Source organism: Polistes canadensis, unplaced genomic scaffold (genome assembly GCF_001313835.1).
Source record: "Polistes canadensis isolate GaletaPanama2010 unplaced genomic scaffold, ASM131383v1 scaffold_289, whole genome shotgun sequence".
Taxonomy (NCBI): Eukaryota; Metazoa; Arthropoda; class Insecta; order Hymenoptera; family Vespidae; genus Polistes; species Polistes canadensis.
Window position 1 is genome coordinate 26,774 of NW_014569836.1, and position 25,672 is coordinate 52,445.

At 30.6% G+C, this 25,672-nt stretch overlaps 1 protein-coding gene across 1 annotated transcript in view; it reads left to right on the top strand.

Annotated features, from left to right (window-relative positions):
- Positions 1-2,385: 2,385 nt before the first annotated feature.
- LOC106791178 (protocadherin-15) overlaps positions 2,386-25,672 on the top strand; it is a 28,674-nt gene continuing 5,387 nt past the window's right edge. The window contains exons 1-14 of the mRNA XM_014756645.1: positions 2,386-2,456; positions 5,728-5,793; positions 6,887-7,065; positions 8,361-8,483; positions 10,045-10,308; positions 17,755-17,904; positions 18,253-18,471; positions 19,450-19,644; positions 22,037-22,324; positions 22,445-22,762; positions 22,873-23,013; positions 23,126-23,410; positions 24,990-25,163; positions 25,323-25,532. Of these exons, the coding sequence (XP_014612131.1) occupies positions 2,423-2,456; positions 5,728-5,793; positions 6,887-7,065; positions 8,361-8,483; positions 10,045-10,308; positions 17,755-17,904; positions 18,253-18,471; positions 19,450-19,644; positions 22,037-22,324; positions 22,445-22,762; positions 22,873-23,013; positions 23,126-23,410; positions 24,990-25,163; positions 25,323-25,532 (2,646 nt within the window). The 5' untranslated portion in view covers positions 2,386-2,422. The remainder of the gene's footprint in view (positions 2,457-5,727; positions 5,794-6,886; positions 7,066-8,360; positions 8,484-10,044; positions 10,309-17,754; positions 17,905-18,252; positions 18,472-19,449; positions 19,645-22,036; positions 22,325-22,444; positions 22,763-22,872; positions 23,014-23,125; positions 23,411-24,989; positions 25,164-25,322; positions 25,533-25,672) is intronic.

The following is a 25,672-nucleotide window of genomic DNA, read 5'->3' on the forward strand; positions in this document are numbered from 1 at the left end:
TAATAATAATAAATAAAACCATTTCGTCAAATGTTATGTTTGGTATAGAATAATTTAATATGTAATAATGGTATATTTAAGATACAATGTATATTATATATAGAAGTAAATATTTTTATTATCTCTCAAACACGAATTTTGCGAGAAACATTATAACGCCTATTACGTAAATCCATTCTGTTTTAAAATGAAAAAAAAGAAAAAAGAAAAAGAAAGAAAAAAAATTACAAGTATAATTTTTAATTTCATATTTTATTAGTGCATTTAATAATAAATAAATAAAAATGTATGTAATGCAATGCATAAATATAAAGAAAAATGGAGTCGTTTTTTTAAATCTTTGTTTATATTTGGAAGTCAGATTGATCGATCGATCAATCATTTATGCACTGTATAATATTAGTATTAATACTCGTATTAATATCATTCGGGGAAAAGTAGGTGCATGTGTGTGCGGAGGGAAGAAGAAGGAGGAAGGGAAAACGAGATTGGACCTGGTCTTTGAAAATATTTAATTAAAAATTTTGTTGTCTTTTTTGCATTTGCCGTTTTGCATGATATATCATTTAACCTTATTAATTATGACATATATAATTCGTTTTACTTTAACTGATTTTGGTTAATTATTAGTTTGTTTGTCTTCCGTGTTAAATTTTTGTCTTGTTTCGTTCGTGCTTAATCATTATGCTTTACATTGTTACGAAAAGTGTGRTCTGTTTTTGATCGTGCAAAAAATGACGTAAAAAATGGCAAATGAGTTAGCGAGCGAGCGATCAGTTGTAGTTTTGAAAAACTGAATGGGAAGATAGTAGGTAAACTGTAATTTTAATTGGAATTCTATTACAATATAAATGGATGATAAAGCATTAAACTTATAAGATGCTTACTTTTATTTGCAGCTGGTGAGATAAGCCTCTCTGCCTCTGGTTCGATAAACAACAATAAAGTAATTTGAAAATCGCGAGAGTAATAATTGAATTTTATTAACTTTCAAATTCGCGTTTATCTTCAATATTTATTCTTTAACATTACCTATCAATCTTCTATATATATATATTGAATATTTAATTGAATTAAAACTGCATACAGATTTATTAATTAAAACAGAGTTAAGATTTTATTAACTAAAAGAGAAAAGTCAGGTTTGAAAGAAATATTATAAGTGTCCAGTTCTTTCCACCAGATCGTTTATATAAGCTGATTTCTCCCACTTCTTTGATGAGTTGTTATCTGTTGCTACTTTGTTGAATAACAAATCAATTTGTAGGATAATAAATTTTCCGATAAAAAACTTAGTTTCCTATTGGATAGTTACAATAATGTGTTTAAGATTCATTAGTTTTTTATGAATTAACAAGATGGTACCTTCCAAGATTGAACTTAATAGGATGAAGTCATTGGAATTTATAATTTTATTAATCATTTTTTTTGGATTACACGACCATTAATAATATACATAATATATAATTAAATTATTATTTCAAATTATATATAAATCTATATAATTCGGTTTTGATTGCACAACTTACAAAGTTTTTTACAATGTCTTATCATTATTTCACTTATGTTTATCTTACATTTTCGAAATTATATAAATTTATTATGTTATTATAATATATGTATAAAAGCAGAAAAAAAAATAATAAACGGGTAACGACGTGATTAACCTTTTAGATACGGCTGAATTCTGAGTGTGGCTATATCCCTGGACGGCAGGGTTTGACGCGAGCAACGTATAATTGATATAACACTGCAAAGTGTGACGGGCAATTCCGTTCTGTGCACGAAAACATTCAAATGAAGTATTTGATGAATTAGTCATAATTTTCTAAGAATTATATTACACATACTTTAACTATAACATTCTACTTTAAAAACTAATAATATAATTAAGTATGATAGATTTTAAAAAATGGTACAATACATAAACCTACGTCACAATTGTTACATTAATAACGAGATCTTCGCCTTGTATCGTTTTTGGAACACACTATACAATTTCGTAAAGTTTTTCTAGAAAACCACGAAAAGCCACTATAGTGGCGCGTCGTCCTGAAAAATGATATCCGCGAAAACCACTATAGTGGCGCGTCGTCCTGTAAAATGATATCCGCGAAAGCCACTATAGTGGCGCGTAGTATCTAAAAGGTTAACATATACAGTATACTTTTTAATTATTACCACTTTACATAAAAAGGTGTTACCTTTTACAAATAAAAAAAGGAATAAATATCCACTACTTGACGTATTTATATTGCGTATTTATATTGCGTATTTATATTGCAATATTTATGCGGAAATAATATATTTTTTGTTCATTTTTCTTTTTGCAACTTTAGTTGAAAAAAAAAGAAGAAAAAAAGAAGAAAAATAGAAAAAAGAAAAACTATCACAGCTTAAAGTGGACGTTAAGCGAAGACGTATGGTTCGTGTTGAGTTCCATCAGTCAGTACTTGGTAAAAATATTTTTGTTTCTTTTCCTTTTACTTCTTGTTCGTGCTTGGTATATAGATGGAATAAATAGAAGTAAGAAAATATATAAAGAAGAGAAAAAGAATAATAGTCTTTATGGTGTCTTGTTGGTTCGATCACTTGAATGACGTTCGTCGCTTTGATCTTGCGATCTTCACTGAGATTTTTATTGCACGAAGAGGAAGACGAACACAGTAAGAAAATTCTCTCCGGGTTTGTGTTTAACAAAGTGCGTCTTACCAAGTGCAACATGAAACGTATAGAAAATACTATCATGAATTTTCATGACTCCATTCAATGACATTGAATGATTACTTCAACCCATATCCTCTTTAGCAACCTTTCAACTTATCTTTTTTATTTCTTTTTTGTTTATTTTCATCCCCTACCCTTCGCAATTTTCGTTGCGAGACGAAACGTTTTAAGAAACTTTTAACGAATTACAAGTAACCCTTTTTTATAAGATTGGTTCCTACAAAATTTTATTTTTTTATATTATAATATTATATAGATTTATATAATTTATCTTCTATAGTATTATATAACGTATACTGTGTTTCTGCAAAATAATATCACGAATTTTATATTCAATTAGAAGTCATCGGGAAAATTTGAAACTTAAAAAAGAGCAAGAATATTTGTATATTATTCACAATGATTATTTATAATTTATAAAATATTATATTTAACAAAATAATACACAAAATTAAATAATTATTAAGATACATTATTGTATTAATACTATATCTGATTATATATATATATTTTTGTTTGTTTATATGTGTGTTACGAATAAAATAGAAATGTTATATTGTTCGAATGCAATGTATTCAAGGAAAATTAGAATATCTGTTTCTATAGTTGCATGTTCGGTTAGGGTTATCAAAGGGATCTAAACGATATATCCCTATCTAGTTGGTAAATCCGAAAAGCTTAAAGCGGATATTGGGGAGTAATATTTTGTAGTGTATTTACGTAGGTGTGCTCGGATTTCAGATAAACGTGGTTAATGATAATAGTTGTATCAACACTTGGAACGTAAAGAATGCTCGTTAACGTTGTACAGTTACTCTCAAAAATATTTCAACGTTACTATACGCGTAACTTTATTGCTTTATATTTCGTTGGTTTGTAATACAGTGTTATCCCTGTTGATTATATTTAGTAATAAATCAATTAATAAGTTTAATAAATATACGTATAAATTTTTTTATCTATGGTAAATAAAAGATTTTTATTCATCTTTAGAATCCGAAATATTTTAAATGATCAGCTATAATGATATTTTACTGTTCAAAAATATGAAATTCACGAAAGCCACTATATTAGCTATCATATATAAAGATTATATCCTCTTATGCCATTATAGTGAGTGTGTACAGTAGCTTAAAATTTATTAAATGACCTATTGTTAAAAACAGTAATCCCGATAATAGCTTTATGAACAATCGAAATACGAAATCAAGTGTCTCTGAGTATTTTGAGGTATCACTCGAAATCACAATAGTGTGTATTATTTTATGATTAAAATATCCAATTGCATGGGATTCCCACAATCAATTTTTCATTAAATGATATATCACAAGAATTATTATTATCTAAATTTTTCTGCACGAGTATAAGAATTATACCATGGATGAGAAGAGAAAAATTCGACAAGAATAACAAAAAAAATTCATAGGAGACAGAGGTCGTTTCTTTAACCCTTTGAGTGTTAAGGATGCATATATGCATTTGGTAAAAGTTGATACACGCGTGTTTATTAATATGAATGTAAAATAATGTAATATTTTTGTTGTATCAAATGAAAATAATATTGTGAGAAACTAAAAATTATAATTATTAAATATAATTTATTAATATTAACATCTGTTCACATTAAATAATAAACTATTTCATTTATAGAAAACACTTAAGTTAAAAGTATTCAGCACTCAAAGGGTTAAATCGTATAATTTATTAAAGCCTATATATATATATATATATATATATATATATATTTAAATATTTCTTTTTGAAAAAGAGAAAATGGTTGAGTAAACCTTTCAAAAAAAAGAAAAGAAAAGAAAAGAAAAGAAAAAGGAAAGAAGCAGCACACAAGTGCAAGCGAGTGACATTACAAGTGTTTCGCAACATCTGCCGCTTTGAAAGTGGCGCCTTAGGTTTTACCATTCAAGTCTATATAACACGCAACGTTGGCAGCTTTCCGTAATCTTTAACTCTTAAACGAACGTTAAGTTCTAGTCTTTCCGCCAAGTCACCTTTCTTTCCGGTTAAGGGCTTCTCTTCCATCTGTTCAACGGAGCCATCTTGTTTGCGCGGCACCTCTTTTCTAAGCGGATTTCTGTCCACTTAGAAAAATAACCACTTATTTACTTATTTAATTTCCTTTATTTATTTATTTATTTATTTATTTCTTACCAACTCGTGCTTGTAACTGTTTTTCTCTTTTTTTTTTTTTTTTTCAATTGAAAGCCAAAGGACCAACTCTTGTTACTTTTTCTTTGTTTTTTTTTTTTTTTAATATCAAAGCAATAAATAATTACGAATGACGTATGAATATATTTTTTGTTAAAGAAGAAGAAGAAGTATTTTTTGTATACTCGATTTTTTAACGATTTTTTTCTATTGGCTAAATTTGATTTTAAAAAACTTGTGCGGATAGATTTTTCTGTTGAAGTAGGAATTGTGAATCAATTTTATTTCATACCCGATTAATATTTTATTTCATCGGTTAAATCTAATGTTAATTTCCGAACGCTGTAGCAGCATGCTTGGCGAACAATCTAAAGCGGATATATACAATTCTAATTTTTTTTATTGGACGAACAAACTTTACATTGTTTTGTTTGGGAACTTTTTCTTGCCTGTACTTATCATTGGTTGCAGTATATGCAACAATCTATTTGCCGTTGCTTGTTTACGTTGACGATTGATTCGAAATAAAACATGAGAACGAGATATCTCGTGACCCGTACGCAACGTTTGAGTGCATAAAAATGAGATATCTTGTGACCCGTACGCAACGTTTGAGTGCATAAAAACGAGATATCTCGTGAACCGTACGCAATGTGTTCAAAACTTGCGGTGTAAATAAATACATCTATTTGATTAATTTTATCGTATGCAAACATTAAATCGTCCGAATAAAAATAATGCGTTTAATTATTAATCGTCGTAAGTGATGCGTGTTAATTTATTAACCAATATCATATATTGACATTTGATTTATTCGTTTGATTTATTATTTTTAAGGTTTGTGCGAAGTTGAATCCGGCCAATCGAATATTATTCTGGACATTGAGGAAAGCAGAGGAAACGGTGAGTATTTTTATACATATATGTGTATATTTGTTTTTCAAAAAATATATTAATTCGTTTGAAACGTTCTATTTCTCGAAATCATTCGTAAATAAATAATTCAATTGTCTCGTGCTACGTTATAATTTTGATAATTCATTATAAAATAAATTTCTCATTTGATTGTTGATTCAATTAAAAATAAGTTAGATCAATTTTTTCATGTGTTAGATTTTTTTGTTGTTTAATACTTGGTCGACTATTCTAATAATAATAATAATAATAATAATAATAATGAAGTATATGATTGATGATTTTCTTGAACGTTTACACCAGCAAGTAAATTTGATTCTATTAGAATTAGGATTAGGTGAGAAAATAAATGATTAAGACTCGTCAAATATTTTCTCAATCTCTCTCTCTCTCCCTCTCTTTCTTTTCCTTTCATTCTCTTTCCTATAGTGAATGCGTGGCACTAGGAAACGCGTCACTAATGAGTTATTGCTCGAGATTGCACCTAGTTCGCACGGATAACATTAATTATCCGACATAGAAAGAATCTAAGAGAGAAAGAGAGAGAGAGAGTGAGGAGGGTAGGGTAAGGTAGGGTAGGGTAGGGTAGGGGGGACCCTTTTCTCATCAGGAAGTTATTTCCTGGGTTGTTGCCGCGTTAAACACGTAATACCCTTTTGCTGATGCTACTCGATCTTTCTGAGATGAACGAGTACTATATTCTTCGTTATTATATGAATGAAAAATTGTTAAATATAAAATAAATCATTGAAAATCATTTTCTTTCTCTAATTCTACCAACATTTTTATTCATTTTTCGTTAATTGGCTAAATTGAATTTATCTATGGAATTGCACTCACATATTTGTTTGTTCGTTCGTTTTTTTTTTCTTTTCTTTTCGAATAAAATTAAAAAATCGTCTTGAAATAAAATGATTGCAATAAATAATAATGTAACATTTGTTAAATATTATTTATATATTATTATTATTTGTTACATATTGTTTTAATTGGTTTCATTTATTTTTTTTGTATATCATTGGGTGAAATTATTCGAGGTTTTATTTTGTTATTAAACAAATTGTGGATTTTTAATGTTAAGCCATAGATCAAAAGACAACACCAGAAGAATTGCCAGTCTCTGGTGACCCTTACAACGAGACAACATTGGAATTAATATTTCCTGGCAGGCAACCACTTTTTAAATTGGTCGGTAAAAAACTACAACTTTTGGAACCATTAGACAGAGACGATGAGAATCTATCGCACGTCGTATTTCAGGTGAGAATAATATTAGATAGAAAGAAACTTAAAAAAAAAAAAGAAAAAAAAGCAGTCAAACAAGATAATATGTCAAAGGTAACTTATAAAGTTTGAAAATGTCTTGCTACTGCAATCATTATGCAACAGCTTGTCCACTCGTCTCGGTAAAAGGTTTGAGAAAGTTTACGAGCTATTTTACATATCGTTTTTTATAAAATGATTTTTCTTTTTATATATATATATATTATTATTTTTATTTTTATATATATATATATTTTATATATATATATATTATAAGGAAGACATTAATGTTTAATATTACTTTCTGTTGAATAATGATAAAACTAACGAGAGAGAAGTGTATCTCGTTTTTTATATTTAATTATAATACATTTAAAAAAAAAGAAAAAAAAACAAAATGTATATTAAACATTGATCCAATATTATTTAAAAATAAAAAAAAAACAAAAAGAAAGGGATAAGAAAGTTTGTCAAAAAAAAATATTCGTATAGAAATGTAAGATTTGTTAAATATCGTTCAAACGTTATACTTGATTAGAATAATAGTTGCACCTGCACGTTGAATTACATTTAGATAATTACATTTAAATGTCGGTCCGCGAATTGTCAATCGACTTAGACATTAAAGGTGTATCTGGGTAGTGAAAGTTTACTACCTGCCTTTACCTAATGTGTTATCTACGAACCATGAAATATAACTTAACTGCTTTCCAACTACGATAATTGACAATGTTAGTATAATCACGTTGACACAAATCGGTTGAAATCGCATTATAACGAGGCGAAAGATTATGTTGAATGTTTTTTTTTTATTTTCTAATTTAACATTTCAACATTTATGATAATATTTATGATCGTATTAATACGCGTATACGTAATAGTAAAAATTAAAATCGAAATTAAATGAAGAATCAATTGGCACACCTGGTGCGATATTTTCTTTTTTTTTTTTTTTTCTTTTTTCTTCTTCTTTATTTTAAACTTCGTAACAAGATTGAAAACCAGGTAGGTTAATCCGTGGAAGGAAATCGATAACATTTATGGCTTTCGGTTTGCTTCATCCAATTGCGTTGTTAAATCCGAACGATCGTGAAACGTTCGATGGCTTTGCCTGGGCCCGTTGATCGATCCTTCAAAGATCGAAAATAAATTTATACCGAGAGATCGCGTTGTACGTAGTAGTAGTAGTAATAGTAGTAGTAGTAGTAGTAGTAGTAGTTGCGTTCACGTTTTAACGATCAACCGTACGCTTTATAACCCGTTTGTTTTCTTCTTGTTTTTTTCTTTTTTAGTTGAGCTGTACCGTCAAACTGACCAATAAAAAACGTACGATACCAGTTATCGTAAGGGTTTCTGATATCAATGATAACGCACCAAAATTCATCAACACGCCTTATGAAACCACAGTACCCGAGGTATGTTCATTTAAATGGATTATTTTCTTATTTACTTGTTTTTTTGTATTAATGTGAGTTCAAACATCCCATTCATTTATCAGAACATAAAATGAGATCTTAAGTTTCTAATTCAAAGGTTTGGAAATAGAAAAATCTTTATTCGAATTTTCTGGTCAAATTTATATCGCTGATCTTCAATTAGATGAGATACATAACACAAATGCAATGTGGAAATTTGTTAATTATGTAAAATAAAATTTGTTCGATAGTCATTACAAATGGCGTTACGTTTTACGGAATGACTTTATGGTTTGAAAAAAAAATAAAAAGAAAAGAAAAGGCCACTTTAGTGGCGCTTGGTATAGCTAAAAAGGTTAATTAAAAGTCGTGGTAATAAAAATATACGATGATTAAACTTGTTAAGATCTGTTCTAACCGATGAAAGGAAGATACATATATATATATAGTACCATCGTTAGAAATATAAGTTCAAGGTCTCGAAAACGGGGCTTATTCAACGATGAAGCAGAGAAAAGAGGAATAATCGGTGGTGCGAGTTTAATTACATGACTCGATTAGCAGGATCGTAGGAAATGATAATGGCTTGCAAATCGTGTGGTGGGGTGGGGTGGGATGGGATGGGGTAAGGGGGGTTCACGGCTCGATTATTTCACGTTAAACGTCAACTATGAACGACGCAAAGCGAGTTTAACAGTTAGGCCAACCGACTCTATACGTGCCAGGTTGACGTTCGCTAAGATTAACCAAGAAATTACGTAAATCCGACCGATTAATTCTGATAAAACAAACTCGTTGGATCGTTTCACGCGATCATTTTCATAATTTTTTATTGCGACTGGCTTGGAGAGGGGGAGGAGGGAGGAGGTAGGTGTAGTGGTTTCAGGATATCAGAGATTAAGTGAAAGTTTCGTTGGCAAATTTTTTGACAATAATTTTCTTCGAAAATTGGATGAAGAACATTAGGATGAATAATTCGTTGAAAATATTCTAGTAGTGCGGGTCTGATGGTAGTAATAGTAGTAATAGTAGTAGTAGTAGTACCGCAAAATGCTTATCTCGCGATGAGAAAAATGTAAATGTTACCGTAGAGAATGCAACGTCGTGGAACCGATAGTAAAACTCGACTTCTTGGTTAGGGACCGTTAACGTTAACCAATTCGATGCTCGAATGCTCAAATAACGGTTGTTGTTATTCACTCGAAACTTTGTTAAATTATTATCATTAGTTTACCATCGATCATACAAAACTTCAAAGTTATTTACATATATTTATATTTATATATATATACTTTTATTATTATTTATATTTTTATAACTTATATTATTATATTTTATGTATATATACTTTTTTATCTTTAGAATATTGATTTGCATTTATAAAAAAATTCACATATCAATTTATAAATCGTCAATTATTTTTTCCGCGAAATCTACACAGCCATTTTGAGTTTGCTTACGCGGATAATAATTGAATATATATATCGAATTTATTTCTAATATAAAACAACACAAAATGTGTAAAAAGGAATATTAATAAAAAAGTTTAATTGTTTTTCAGTTAACACCGGTCGGATCGACGATATTCAAAAATGTCGTAGCAATCGATGCAGATGCTGGAGTTAATGGGATTGTTGAATACTCAATTGCACCAGGAGATGGTACAGGAATTGGTAATAATGATGGCGTCGGTCGCAACAGGATTACAACTGCCGACGGTTATGGATATTTTAGTATCAATTTACCTCATCAGGGTCAAGTCACTGTTAATCGTACACTTGACTTTGAAAAAACTCAACGTTATTTGGTCACCATATTGGCATCGGTAAATATTTATTATATAAATATATATATATATTACATGAAAACGGGTACATAACCTCAAAAAAAATATTCGTATATAAGAATTTCAAAGATTTGCATTAGAGGAAACAAAAATATCAATTAATTTGCATTTACAGTCAGATCGGTTACGAATATTCTTATGACTCACTGTATATAACATATGAAATATATATATTATTATTATTATATATATATATATATATATATTATTTTATTATTCTATATATATATATAGAAGATGAAGAGTAAGAGTAAGAGGTTAGAAACGGTAGAACGATGGCAAGGGGTTATTCGATGACGATAATCGGAAATAACGCTTAGTAAGCGGCAAAGCAAGCCTCTTTTACCGGTAGTTAACGTTTAACTGAAAACCAGACACATGGCTTCTTCGTATCGTGCAAAGTACGTATAACGGTAGCTGTTGTTTATCTGAAACCGTGTGTATAACTTCCGATACGATGAGCTAACGACGATGCTTTTATCCCCTTTCAATTTTCTTCCTTTCAACTAATCGTTGCTTTTAAAATCATCAATCTTAATTTTCATCGTTTCTCTCTCTCTCTCTCTCATCGTGTTTTTAACAAAATTAATAATAATAATTCAATCGTCTCGGATAAGAATATACGAACAAAACGTATGTAACATTTCAACGTTGAAAATGTATTTAATCGTAACAATTTTCAAATTACCCATGACAGTTCGATAATTATTTATACAGTTATTCCTATAAAACGTCAATTCCCATTGTAATAGTAAAAGTCTGGGGAGGAGAAGGGGGGGGCGGGGAATGGTGGTTACTTGACAGACCAGTTTCGCAACTTCGATCTTCCATTTGATTATTTTATTTCTTTTTCAATGGAACAAAACAAAAAGAAAAAACGTTTAGCTAGGTAGGAGCATAAAGAATCGATTGGAAAGCGCAAAATCACGTGTGTTTGAGACAGGTGAAGGCTCCAGGCGATTGTTGGGTATGTTTTATTAACGATCTGTACGTACGACTGGCTACTGTTTCATAATCAAAAACCTTGAGAGACAATGTTTCTCTTGGTGGTCTGGTCAGTTGTTGTATGAAGTACTCAAGTATTCCCTTAATTCTATGTTAAATTGTCAATTGTTAGAAGAATTGTGTTGTATATCTTTGCTAAACGTATGAGAAGTACAGAAGACGATGAAAAGTAGAGGTCTGAGAAGGCTGAGGAAGTGGTAGAGGGGTCGGGTGGGGTGATGGAATCAAATGAGAAGGACGAAGAGGTGGCGATGGAAAAGGAAAAGGAAAAAAGGAAGGAAGGAAGGAAGGAAGGAAGAAGAAGAATAATGGTCGTTGTTGGTTGGTCAAACGTGTGGGCAGTGCTGCAAAACCGGGGACAGGACAAAGTCCGATGAGTCACCTCAACGAGTCTCCGATTTCGCACCATATTCGCCATTAACATATCCTTCCTACTACTCCTGATGGTTTCTCCCTTTGCGTGCTTAAACCCCATGGTTTAACTTCCACCGGTTAACCTGTCCGAGAGCTATTAGCTTGATACAAAATTAAACACACGTTTTCTGTAACGCTTACGGAATAGAAATTATAGGTTATGTTTTGTATGTTTTTTCTTCTTTTTCTTCTTTTTTTGGAGAATGTTTATATTAAAATATACAACAAATTTATATATGTATAAATGTAAATGTAATAATCAGTAATATTAAATATATTAATAAGTTTCGTGTTGTATGAATTGAAGTTATTTAAGTGATTTGAAATTTGGATTGTTTCGATTCGAACGAAAAGTTATCGGAAAAATTGACCATTTTTTGTAAAGATAATTATCATACACATTTTCTAATTATAATATTTCGCTAATAAATATGAAATTAAATGAAATTTTGTGCGTCGAAATATTTCAGTTTCAAATTATATCGATTAGAAAAATTCGAAGGAATAATTGTAATAGAAAAGAAAATGAAGAAAAAAGAAAAAAAAAACAAATCACAATTATCCCCGTATTATCACGAAGAATGCAATTATTCTTTTAAAAAAAGAATTTATGTTATTATATATCTTATAATAGATACTTGGAAAGAGAGTTGTTGTATCATTGAGTGAAACTTATTCGCAAAAGCAAAGCCGATTTTCTTGATCGTCACGGTTTCAATTGCGTGCCGTCTCGAAAGGATGATTACCGATCGTTTTCTTCCGCGTTCGAGCAACTCTACTTTGATATTATTAAAGATAGCCGGATCAACTCGGATAAATTTAGAATACTGTGTTAAAGATTTTATAGTGTTCTACAAAATAAAGCAATGAAAAATTGAAAATGGTTTCACGAACGCGTGACAACGTCCTAGTATTTATTGTAAATATCTAGCCACCATTTCTTTTCCCCGTTTAGTTTTCTTTTATTTATTTATTCGAGTAGTCGGAAGAATTTACGTGTGTGTGTGTAGGTAGATGAGGGGGTTAAAAGAAGAAGAAGAAGATGAAGAAGAAGAAGAAGGAGAATAAAAGGAGGTGTAAGATTACATGGAACGCTATTCGATGCCAATGATCTTATCAGTTTAATCGTAGAAAAAGGAGACACGTGCGTGTGCAAGGTGTGTGCTTTTATCAGAGACGCGTTGTTACGTTTCCGGTAAATTTACTTTAAAGGAGAAATTCCTTCTCGCCAGCCATGTTTCTCTCTTCTATCTTTTTAATAGATAGAAAAGGAATATTTACAGTAAATTTATATATATATAAATATTGGATTGTTCGGAAATTGTATATCGATTTATCTCGAACAATATGTAATTATTAATATTTATTCGTAAATATTTATTTTGTTCTATATAAAAAAGGTTTCACGGGATTGTTGCAGTTGTCAACTAAAAAAAAAATTTCCTTGCCACACCAACGAGTACACATACACACATATACACACGGTTTTATTAATCATTTTTTAAATACTAAATGCTACTATAGTAACTTTCACGGATATCATCTTTTTACAAATGTTACACCATTGTAGTGGCATGCATTCGTTAACATTAAAAACAAATTAGAATGCTAAAATAATTCCATACGATTCTGATATATACTCGTGCAGTAATTAAAAGATTACTTTAGTGTAGGAACAAAAATAAAAAAGGATATATATATATTTTAAATGTAAATGAAATTGTTTAAAAACGAATAAAAACTCGTCCGAGTAACCCAATAAATTCTATACACACACACACACATATATATATAAATACATTCCACGTAATTTTTTTTCGTACGATTAACAATTTACGTATACCCGAACGAAATAGTGTAATTTATCTTTTGCCTCCGTTAAAAAAAAAAAAAAAAAAGAAGAAAAGAAAAGAATAGGGTGGTACATTGAAGTATAAAATAAAAAAAAAAAATGAAAAGAGAAAGATAATAAAGGTCTCTCGAGTTCAGTAGAAGAAATATAATATAGTGTGCGTGGTTTGGGTTGACTGGAGACCCACGACAATGGGAACTCCTTTAATCCGGTGAAAGTGTTCATGGTATTCGAGCTTTTAATAAGAGCCTCTGGTACTGCTACCACTATCGGTAGTTCTTATGGTGCTACCGAGTTCTACTACACCGACGATGGTGAGTGAATAAACGGAATGTGGACTTTGTAACTTAGGCACGCGATCAACGGAATCTCAATAAAGTTCTTTTTTCTGGTTTTTTTTTTTTTATATATATAGATACACACACCCACACACACACAGAGTACCTTTATGAAATATCAGGATTTAAATTATAACGCAAAACTAATGTTGGAATTATATTATTAGATTGAACCAAACGTTCGTGTGTTTGATTTTGTCGAAAGTGCATAACGAATCTGCATCCATAATATTTGTTTAAAAATAAGAAAGGTGATCCGGCAGTTTCTTTATCGAATCATATTTGACTTTTTGATTTATTTTGTGCATTAAACGAAGTATATATTTAAAATTAATAATAATCGCGACTAGATCACGCGTCACTCGGTCGTATTCATTTAGAAATAACTATCATAGTAATATTCTTGGTCATTGCTACCGTGCATCTTGTTACTTTCTTAGATCTTTTTTTTTTTCTATTTCTTGTCTTTTCTTTCAAAGTACTTCTAACGGTAAAACACGGTTACCGCCCTCGAGCACGCAAGACGTTTCCCCGTTTAACACGATGATTCCAGTATGCGACGAGTAAAGTATTATATATATATATATATATATATATTTTTTGTTTGTTTTATCTTGTACAAAGATATCGCGAATGTGATTGGATTTTTTATACGATGATCTTAAAACAGAAAGAAAATAAACAAACAAATACGACAAAAAAAAAGAATACAATGAATGTATCCAAAAAATAAAAAATATAAAAATAAAAAATAAAAGAACTTGTGTGTGTGTGTGTGTGTGTGTGTGTGTGTGTGTATGTTTAGTCGTATTTGAAATTATCGTATAACTGAGAATTTTATAATCGATGATCATAATATAAAAAGAACACGTAACAAAGAGAATAGATGATAACGTTGCATACAATTCACATAGGTGAAACGCATCACTTATATGCGCCCGTCGTGTAATAGATCACATTTCGCATTGTAGCGAAACGCGTACGTTGCAAGGCAATTTCGCGCAGCAAGCTTGCAAGATTGCAAGATTGCGTTTGGTAAAGCAGTAGTTGTAATATTACCAACAGGGCACTGGGTTGCTTTGCGTTACGTTGTATTGCGTTGCGTTGCACCAGTTTGCAAATGCTCCAGGAGACGAGATCGATATCAAAGAAAGGTACAAATCGAAAACCGGGTTGATAAAACGGCGGATGTCATTAAATGATTCCTCAGGGAATTTAAAAGATGGAATAAATCCGAAAAAAGATGATTCAATATATAATAATATTAAAAAGTTATTCAATAATATAATAATATTTTATTTATTATATTATTATACTCTATGTAGAAAAAAAAAAAACAAAAAAAACAAAAACAAATTATAAGATTATTATTACAAATTAAATGATTCCTCAGGGAATTTAAAAGATGGAATAAATCCGAAAAAAGATGATTCAATATATAAAAAAAAAAACAGTTATTCAATAATATAATAATATTTTATTTATTATATTATTATACTCTATGTAGAAAAAAACAAAAAAAAAAAAACAAAAACAAATTATAAGATTATTATTACAAATTTATTTATGACCTGGGGAAATATAATGGAAGAAGTTAATAGGTGTTGGGGTGGGAGGGGGATGCGGGGGGAACGGATAGGAGGAGCTTCTTGAATCGTAATCGAAGATTACAGCCCCATCGGCCAATTTGAAATAACTTTAGCGAATATCAGAGATAATCCATTATCCACGTTGCATTAAATTATATCGAATTGTATTAAATTGCATTTGTACTTTTTTAATGTGTTTTTATTTGTTTTTTTTTTTTTTTTAGTTTTAACCAGCTCTACTTTTCAAATGAGATAATATCACATTCGTTCCTTCGAATCATTTTTTTTTTCTTTTTTAAAAAAATCTAAATGTTTATATTTTGTTTCTATCGTTTAAAAAACTTCCCCAAATAAAAAAAAAAACAAACCAGCAGAGAAATGTGATGGTAGATCTCGTAGTAGAATATTTGAATATATTTTATATAGTCGTGTGTTTATAAATCGAATTAAAAATAAATGATACTCGCGTAGATAACTCTGGGATTATTCGAGAAGGATTCGTTGCAGGTGTGTGCAGGCTCGTTTTAATATCACGAGATATATATTATTTATTTTGACGTTGAAAAAGGACTTTTTCTTTCTCTCTATCTATCTCTCTCTTTTTATTTTTTCTTCCTTTTTTCTTTTTTTTTATTTCGCTTCGTTTCTCAGCGATTCCATGTTTTTCTGGTTGAAAGACGAACGCATCGTAGCTCGCGGAAGCTCGGATGTTAGATTTAGGATTTAGGATTCGGTCGAACGATTTCTAAGGTAAATTTATTTGCGATAGATTCGCTCGGTTAAATCCAACTTTACATGCATAAAACGAATAACAGTATACTTTTGTCTTACTATCTTTCTATCATTCCTTTCACTATATTTCAACGAATATTAACATTTCTCATACAAATTAGATTTGTATTTTAATAATAAAAATTTTAAATCATTAATATTAAAAATGTACGATGATAATAATGAAAATATTTCTAAAAAAAAAAAACAAAAAGTTACAATGATTTTTCTCAAAGAAAAATAGGATATTAAGAGATAATGAGAATGAAAAATTTTTGAAGTTTCATATAGACAATTTTTCATCTTAAATTTATTCTTCAATCGTAAGTTAAAGGAAATTGCATCGAGATTACCGGTAAACGGGCCACACCCGGTTCGCGAACTGAACAAAAAAAAAATGAAAGAAAGAGTAAAAGAGAGAGAGAGAGAGAGAGAGAGAGAGAAAGATTCAGGAAGAGAGATTTTACTTGAACGAGCAACGGTGCTCTCGTTTTCTGGGTCACGAGAATCTTAATCCTTAGTCTGGAGTCTCGATTCACCAACGACACGATACAACACACAACGTTTCGATCGCATTCTGTTACAACCAACGAGATTTTAGAAAGTCCCTGAAACACCATCATCTTCTACTTCATCTCTTTCCTTTACTTGGATGCAATACCCATAAAAAACAAAAAACAAAAAAGAGAAGGAGAGAAAAAAAAGATTTTCCATTGAAAATCGTATGTTAAGATATGTTAATTAGTTAACCAATTCTAACTAACATTTAATGGCTGTTTCCATTCCTTTTATATTTCTTTTCCTTTATCCAAATGGGGTTATCCTTTTTTTTTTTATTTCTTTTTCTTCCCCCTGTGTTACCCGGTTTGTTAAAGAAACAACACCAACAACAACAAAATAAAAGAAAGTTTAACCAACCGTATTTAAAATAAATTGAAAACAGTGTACTGTTGTGCGGCTTATATTATCGCGTTAGAGTTTATATTATTACGTTGCCTTTCATTTTCCAGTATGTAAATCGTGGATTTAAATCGTATAATACTTATAGACTAACATATAACTTACAAATGGGAACAAGGTATGAAATATTTTTTTTATACTATTGTAAATTATTAATTGATAGAGAGGTTGTTTTTTTTTTTAAACAGGATCAAGCATTTAAACGTATTAAAAGTGTCATAATTAATCGATTAAATGATCATAGTACAAATAGATCCCACAAAACTTTATTTAATAGTGATTAATACGTATTATCGAATATAATAATTGTTACAAAAATTTAGAAATCATTTTGATGAAAATTTACGTAATAGAACAAATCTATAAATATAAATTAATTAATTAAATTTATAGAAGAAATCAGTATAGCCCGTATATTCGAATGAATGAATTAATGTTCAAGATTATTATCAAATATAATATTCGTTCTTGATATAATAAATGATTGCATTTACAGGATAGGGCGTTGAACGTATCGGAAAGATTCACGTCTACGACCACCTTGACTGTGAACATCAGAGATGACGACGATCAAGATCCATCGTTCATCTACCAAGGTTGCATGCTGCTGGATGGCGCCTGCATTAATCCAGAATACTCGGCATCTGTACGCATTACACGCATACATCTTGATAACGATCTACCTATGAAAGAGAGGGGGGCGGGGCGGGGTGGGGGGGGGAGGAAAAAAAAAGCATATTTTTCTTTTGTTCATTTATTTCTTCTAATCCTGTCTCAAGAGAGATTTATTCCCCTCGAAGAAATTCAAATTAAATCGTGGAACAAATTCAAGATATATACAATATATTGTTATAATTATATTTTTATAGTGTAGTTTTATTTAAGAAATTGCATAAAAATGAAAAGAATGTTATAAATGTGTAGGAATTAATGAATTTTGACGTTTTCTTATAAATGTGTCCGAATGATTTAATGTTAATCATTTTCGTCACAGGTATCGAGTGGAGTATTGTCGGGTATATTGAACATATCACCGGAGAAAATCCAAGCTGTTGACATGGATAGCATAAACGCACCAATTCATTATTCATTTATCAGTGGAAATCCATCAAACTATCGTGATTTTTTCGAGATCAATCCGAATACAGGTGCGGTAAAACAGATCAAGGCTGTCGATACATCGGTAACGAAAAAATTCGACATAATAATCAAGGTTAGAAACAAATATATTACATTGAATCTCATGATGATAATACTAAATATATATTTTTGTTGTTGTTTTAAGGGGTTACATGGGTTTACACCGGGAAAAAATAGCATATTTTCAACAATTTTTCTTTCTATATAAAAAATGGAATTCTTATTCAATCTTTTTATAACATTTAAGATACATATTTGAAGAACATTTTCTAAAATTTTGGTTGAAAAATATTTAAAACTCAGCCATTGCGACGTCATTTCCGGTGACCCCACCGAAAAAAAGTGTTTTCGCGTTGACAGCAGAACTTATAAACGGTGGGGGTTTTTCTGTTGAAAAAATAGGGTCTTTTAGTGAATACTTAAAACTAGAAACTGGACGAAGGAAAAAGAAAAAAATTGAAATTTGGATTTTTGCCAACGTTTTTAGCAAGAACATTCAAATTTCGCTACAATTTGCACCACATTTAGGTTTCTTAAAATTCGATTTTATGAAAAAAATGAAAATCCTATGTCCAAGTCCTTGTCAATAGTATCACGAAGACGTGTAGCAAATTTCATCAAAATCGGTTAAATAATTTTCGAGAAATCTTGACAACCGACAATAGAAAAAGCGTTTTGAGAAAAACGCGTTTAAAGATTTGAGTGTTGGGGTATAAGAGCCATTAAAGAGTGGAACTTCCCAAGGCTCTATCTTTAAAACTACTACTCTTATCGACTTAAAAATTGAATACAATATTCTAGATGAGTTGTAGAATTGAAAAAAAAAAATAAAAAAAAAAAAAATTTGTTTGAAAGTCCCAAACCCATGTAACCCCTTAAATAACGAACACGATCTCGTATTTCTTTATAAATTTCATATAATTTAATCAACGTTAAAATAGGAAAAGATATAGTGTCTGTGTGTGTGAGTGAGAAAAATAAGAAGGAATCAGTATAAGGGAGCATGATAGTAGTTTTACATGCTTTAATAATCGATTATCATCTTCGACAGGCTGTTGAGGTGTCGGAAGCAAAACGATCTGCCACGGCGAAGCTGATAATCACGGTTAAACCGGTCGACAGCAATCCACCGGTGATCACAGCTTCGAACAACGAGGGTTTTGTCGATGAGAATGCACCAGTGGGTACAAAGGTCATCGATAAAAATGCCAAGCCAATAACACTCACCGTATCCGATGCAGATCTGGTAAGTTTTAGTATTACTGTTATCTTTCTTTTTCTTCTTTTTCTTTCTTATTTTCTTATTTTCTTCTTAGTTTGCAAATGAGAATGCAACGAGCCGTGAAGTAGCTGTCGTTTAATATGTTTTTTTTTGTTTTGTTTTTCCTTATCTTTTCTTTTCTTTTCTATTCTTTTTTTCCCTCTCATTCTTATGCGAATATTATTACGGTATGTCTTATTTTTGTAAACCTTTAATCGTGACAATATTAATCATGGGCGTTTGATAGATATTTAATACCAATGAAAATCAAATAAAAATGCATATAGAAAGATACATCTTTTTTTGTTTTTTTTTTTTTTTTTTAATGAAATAATAATTGAATTTTTGTCGATTTATTTATATCAAACGTCGGATAAATATTGAAACAATGAAAAATTTGTAATGATATCTGTTTAGGAATATAATTTTCTTCGTAAAGCCATTATACTATTTGATTTCGCATTTAATGATTTACAGGGATTACGCCATTTTAGTTGCGTTTAATAATCGCCTAGTTAAAACGAGAATAATTTTGTCGTGTTAAAACTTTAAGACGATTTTACAATTAGGAAAAAAGTGAAAGTAAATCCTGAAAACTATGCTTGAGTAATCATCATCATAATCATCATCATCATCCTATTTCGATTTACGGAGCCGTATTGTATACACTAACACGTTCATTACGATTGTTTCTTCGAAAACTTTGAGAAACTTCGTGTATATCTTTCTGCGAACGATCTCATTCGAATGAGAATGTGTTCTCAGATACTACATATGTAACTTATAGTCGTGACGTAAAATGAGGTGTTTTGTAATTAGAGCGACACAATCATAGACTCTGCTAAAAGATTTACCTTTCTAATTCTTTGACTCTTCTTCTGAGAATATCACGCCACTTGAGTGGCTTTTTGTATCACAGTATTATTGGAATGCCATTTTAGTGGTTCTTTGTATCACAGAATAACTTATTGAGACGCCATTATAGTAGCGTTTTCTTGCTTCAAAAATTTCATAGGAATATAAATATAATATTACAATCACTATAGTATCGTTTATTTTATTTATAACAAAAAAATTATCTATAATACATACACACACCTAATATTGTTATCCCAGTTAAAAAACATTTATTCTGATTATTAAATTATATATCATTTCGGTGCCCGCATGAAACATATTCCCCGTAATAAATATTCACAGATAAATGCGTTAAACGAGATGATTGATCGAATAAGAATTTAATTGAGAGATTTACAAAAAAAAACAACCTGTCTAATCTGTTTCGAAAAGTTCGATGTAAAATCGTTGATAGATTTTACCACGAAAGTTTGGAAGGTTCAAGTGGGGGGAGGGGGGGGGGTGGATGAAAGAAAGTGTATCCCGTTCCCTTTTGCATGTGGGTTAACGAGTTCTGCAACTCGTTCTATGTATCCCGTTGTGCCAAACATCGATAGAATTCGAGAAAGAAGGGTGAGGATGGGAAGGGGGTTGTAGGAGGGTGGTTTAAGACTATTTTGCTTTCGAGAATTGCGGCCTCAAGAAATGCAGTTTGTAAAATATACGAATAACACAGTTAAAGTCTTACTTACGGAAATTACGTCTACGAAATGTTACAGCTTTAGCTAACCCAGCCTTCCCTCCCCCCAGCCCCCCTTCAGCCCCCTTTCCCTTGAATTTCCAAGATTCTTCTTCTCCTATCTGCTTTTTTTTTGTTTTTTTATCTTCCTATTTCCTCTCGTTTGGTTTAGTAACTAATGGATACATTTTCAAGGAAGTTACCGGGTAAGAACCCAACCAACCGTCGAATAACTTGGCCATTTTCATTCCCCGTTGTTGTCCTCTTGTATCCTATAGGACGATATTCTCGATAATATATGATAGTTGTGTTCTAGAAATGCAGAACACGGACTATCGGTATTATTCCGCGTGTTGTTAGCGAGATACGTTATAATCATGCTCGTGTAGGGAATTTAAAATGGAGTGGCTAATGTCGTCCACAAATGATGTCCTCAGAAATGGGAAATGTAATACATATATTCTAATACGTTTCAAAATTTTGATCCTAAGTTATTATAATAGGATAGTTTATTCACGTGTTATAATTAGATTGTATATATATACTATACTAGAGATTTAATTCGCATAATTCGTTGTGACACGCACGTGCGTGTAAAATGTATTATTGAAATGGAAATTCAAGCGACATCAAATTTCTATATGTCCCACAGAAATGTTAATAATTATTATTTAATTTGAAAATTATATATTTTCATTTGAATGTTAGTTAATCATAGTAATATTTGTCAATCATTTAATACCACGGAATTTTATTAGATCCTAAAATAAGGAATATTTTTTGTATCTATGTTATACACAGGGTGCTGACGATCCAAAACCAGCGTACACTTTCGAATTAACGACGAGTTATTTTTCAATCGATCCGTCAGGCGTGTTGATCGTAAACGAAGAAAATTTGGATCGGGATCCACCAAATCCCGGTCGTTTTCGGTTTCAAGTTGTCGCGAGAGAAAAAACGGGGATGGCTGCATCCGCACCTCTTTCATTTGTCGTGACATTGAATGACGTTAATGACAACGCACCACATCTTCCTATGACGGCACCGATTTCAGTACAGGCCGGGGAAACAAGACGAGAAGTTACCAAGGTATATTGTTTCGTTATTTTAAATCAAAATAAAATCAAACTAATGTGTGTGTGTGTGTGTGTTGGGAGTTACATTTTTGTTTTTGTTCGTTCATCAATTTAAATAAAAATAAAATATTAGGTCGAGGCAACGGACAACGACGAGGGTGAAAACGCAGAAATAACTTACAGTATTTATCACGTTTCCAACAACGGATTACACAAGTTTAAAATAGATCCTAAAACAGGAGTTATCGAGTCCGTGAGGAAACTTAATGCGGGAGAACAGTACAGTATTACCGTGCAAGCTACCGACAAAGGTGGCAAATATTCTCAAACCATAGTAGAGGTAAATGTTATTCCTGGACCTAATACTAGGAGTCCAGTATTTCAACAACCAGTCTACGAAGTACAAGTTAGCGAAGGTGCATCCATCAATTCAACCGTAGCCACGATCACCGTAAGTTTATCTTCTTATCATCCAAGAATTTTTGAATAAAAGTAAAATAATAATAATAATAATAATAATATAGTAAGTAGTCATTCACAAATTCGTATATAATTTGAAAGGCCGTTGACCCGGAAAACGATCCCGTTTCTTATTCCATTGTTTCGGGTAATGATCTGAGACAGTTTGCTATTGGTGCCAAGTCTGGTATTATAACTGTCATTAGAAAATTGGATAGGGAAGATTTAACTCGTTATCAATTGGTAAGTTTGACAATCTTTATCTTATTGTTTAAAAAAAAAAAAATATAAAAAAGGTAATACTTTAATTATAATTATTTGTTTTTATTTGTTTCGTGTGTGTTTTTCGAATTAGTTAATTAAAGCCGAGGACACGGGTGGACTTTCGAGTACGGCCACCGTCAATATCAAGGTCACTGATATCAATGACAAGAATCCAGAATTCGTTGAGTTGCCTTATCAATTTTCCGTGAAAGAAGGTGAGGCACGTAAATTGATAGGTCGGGTGCATGCCGAGGATGCTGATGAGGGTATCAATGCGGAAATTACTTATTTCGCACCAGACGATATTCCATTCATGGTTGATCCTGAAACTGGCGACGTCCTGACGAAAATTGTTTTAGATTACGAACAGAATGACGTAAGTATAAATAAAATACGATCAGTATTTTTATATCCCATTATTTGTATTTCAATTCTTTATATTAATTGAAATTATTCATTCATTTTCTTCTAATTTCGTAATTAGACTTGTTAAAAAAAACGCGCGTAATTTATAATTAAATTATTAAATGAACGAATTTTTTTGTTCCTTTTCGATTTACATGAAAGATTAGAAATATGAAGAAACGTTGTATTGTGCAACAATTAACGAGATTTAAAACCGATTAATCGTCCGTTTGAACGATATTGAATTGTTTGATGCAACCTTTAACGAGATGTTCGTTAATTATTATTACTTTTTGCGAATGTCAACGAATTAAGTTAACTTCAAATGAAATAATTGTTAATATCTATATTTACAAAAGCTTTACGAAACGATTATTACTGTCCTTGTATCCTTAATTCGAGCTAATTAAAAGTCTTTTAATTAAAACCCTTGCAATAAGATATAATCTTAAACATAAACTTCAAAGTTGGAATAAAGAAACTAAAAAGGAAAGTAAGAGAATGAGAGAAAAGGTCTTTTTTTTTATTCGGGAAACTCTCCAAGAGAAGCGTAATTTTTATTTCCATTATTTAAAAGTTATGTTCTTGAAAGAACTTTAACTCGTTTTTGACAAATGTATTAGAATAAAAATTTCAATAGAAAAAAAAAAAAACAAGCAAAAACTATTTTCGTCTAGTTACATTTCGAAGTTTCGAACTTTTCCATGGAATTGGCATCTAGTCGAACGTTTTGAAAATGTTTTTCGGTTTTTCTCGTGTCAATTCGAGTTTAGAAAAATCTTATTCCCACGGTAGAATATTATCTCGAATATCGTATCAATTGTGGTAGTAAAAATGATCATTTCAGGAAAATATCCCGTTGAAAAATTCTACTGCTGAATAACCCAATTGAAGAAAGAAAATGTGATACGTTTAATGTGTACCAGGTTGTAAACGAATACCACCTTAACGTACTAGCTAACTAAAACTTAGTTACTCGTAACACCTGGATATTCCTATTGTTTCTAAAGGAATATTGTGGGAAGTGTATTATTCGCATACACTCTCTTTCTCTCTCTTATCCGATTCTACGAACAATCAAGAATTTTATCGTCTGAATCAACGTTAAATTCAACCGAGTGCATCCTACCTTCCTTTACCAACACTCGATTGATCTTATCCAATTATTCTTGTACTTTTTTTATCCTCCTATTTGTCTAATTTGTTTAAGAAATAATTCTCGTTTTTATATTATTCTATATATATATATATGGGTATAACCATTATTATTATTTATTTTTAATATTGTAACAATCTATAAATTATTTTAAAACAGTCAAATATATTCATTATTTCGTCTGGTTGATTATATATGTAAATATATTTTATTATTTTATTGTGATATTATATAATTTATTAGAAAAATTCTTTAACAAGTTTGTCTATAAGTATAGGATAATATATAAAAGAAAAAAAAAAGGAACATCTTTTCTCTTTTTCTTACTCTAACAATTATTGTCTTTATACAATCGAATGATTCCATTGAATAATACTTCTATTATCTAACTTAGGAATATAAATTCGTGGTAACTGCGAGAGACGGTGCACCTGATTATCGGTTGGCAACAGCAACGGTAACCGTCAAAGTGATTGACGTTGAGGATGAAGTTCCAATATTTCGTCAGAGTAGCTATGAAGCTCGTGTTAAGGAAAATGTTCCGGATTACATGGTGATCCAAGTTATGGTGAGTCTGTTGATGATCTTACTTTATTTTTTGCTACATACAAAAAATAATATATAATAAAAAAAAAAAGAAAAAAGAAAATATGAAACCTGCTTGCTTCAACGAGGAAATCAGAAAAGTTTCTTTCTGATCTAAGAAGGCTAACGTAATTAATTACAGGCCGATGATCCGGATACTAAGAAACAAATCACGTATACGATCAAACAAGGGGACACTGAACTATTTGCTATAGATCCGAAAAGTGGAGTTATACAAACTATTCGGGGTTTAGATTATGAAAGAGAAAACCAACACATTCTTATTATTGGTACTGTTGAGAACACGAGTGATCTTCCTGGTTCAACAACAAGGGTTGTCGTCAATGTTCAGGTATTGATTTGAACTGTTATTTATTGTATATGAGAAAATAATTTATATATATTACGAATTAAATTTTTATAATTTATTTATAATATCTCTTTCTCTCTCTCATAATCATGTATAATATTATAGAGTATGATTTAATTATT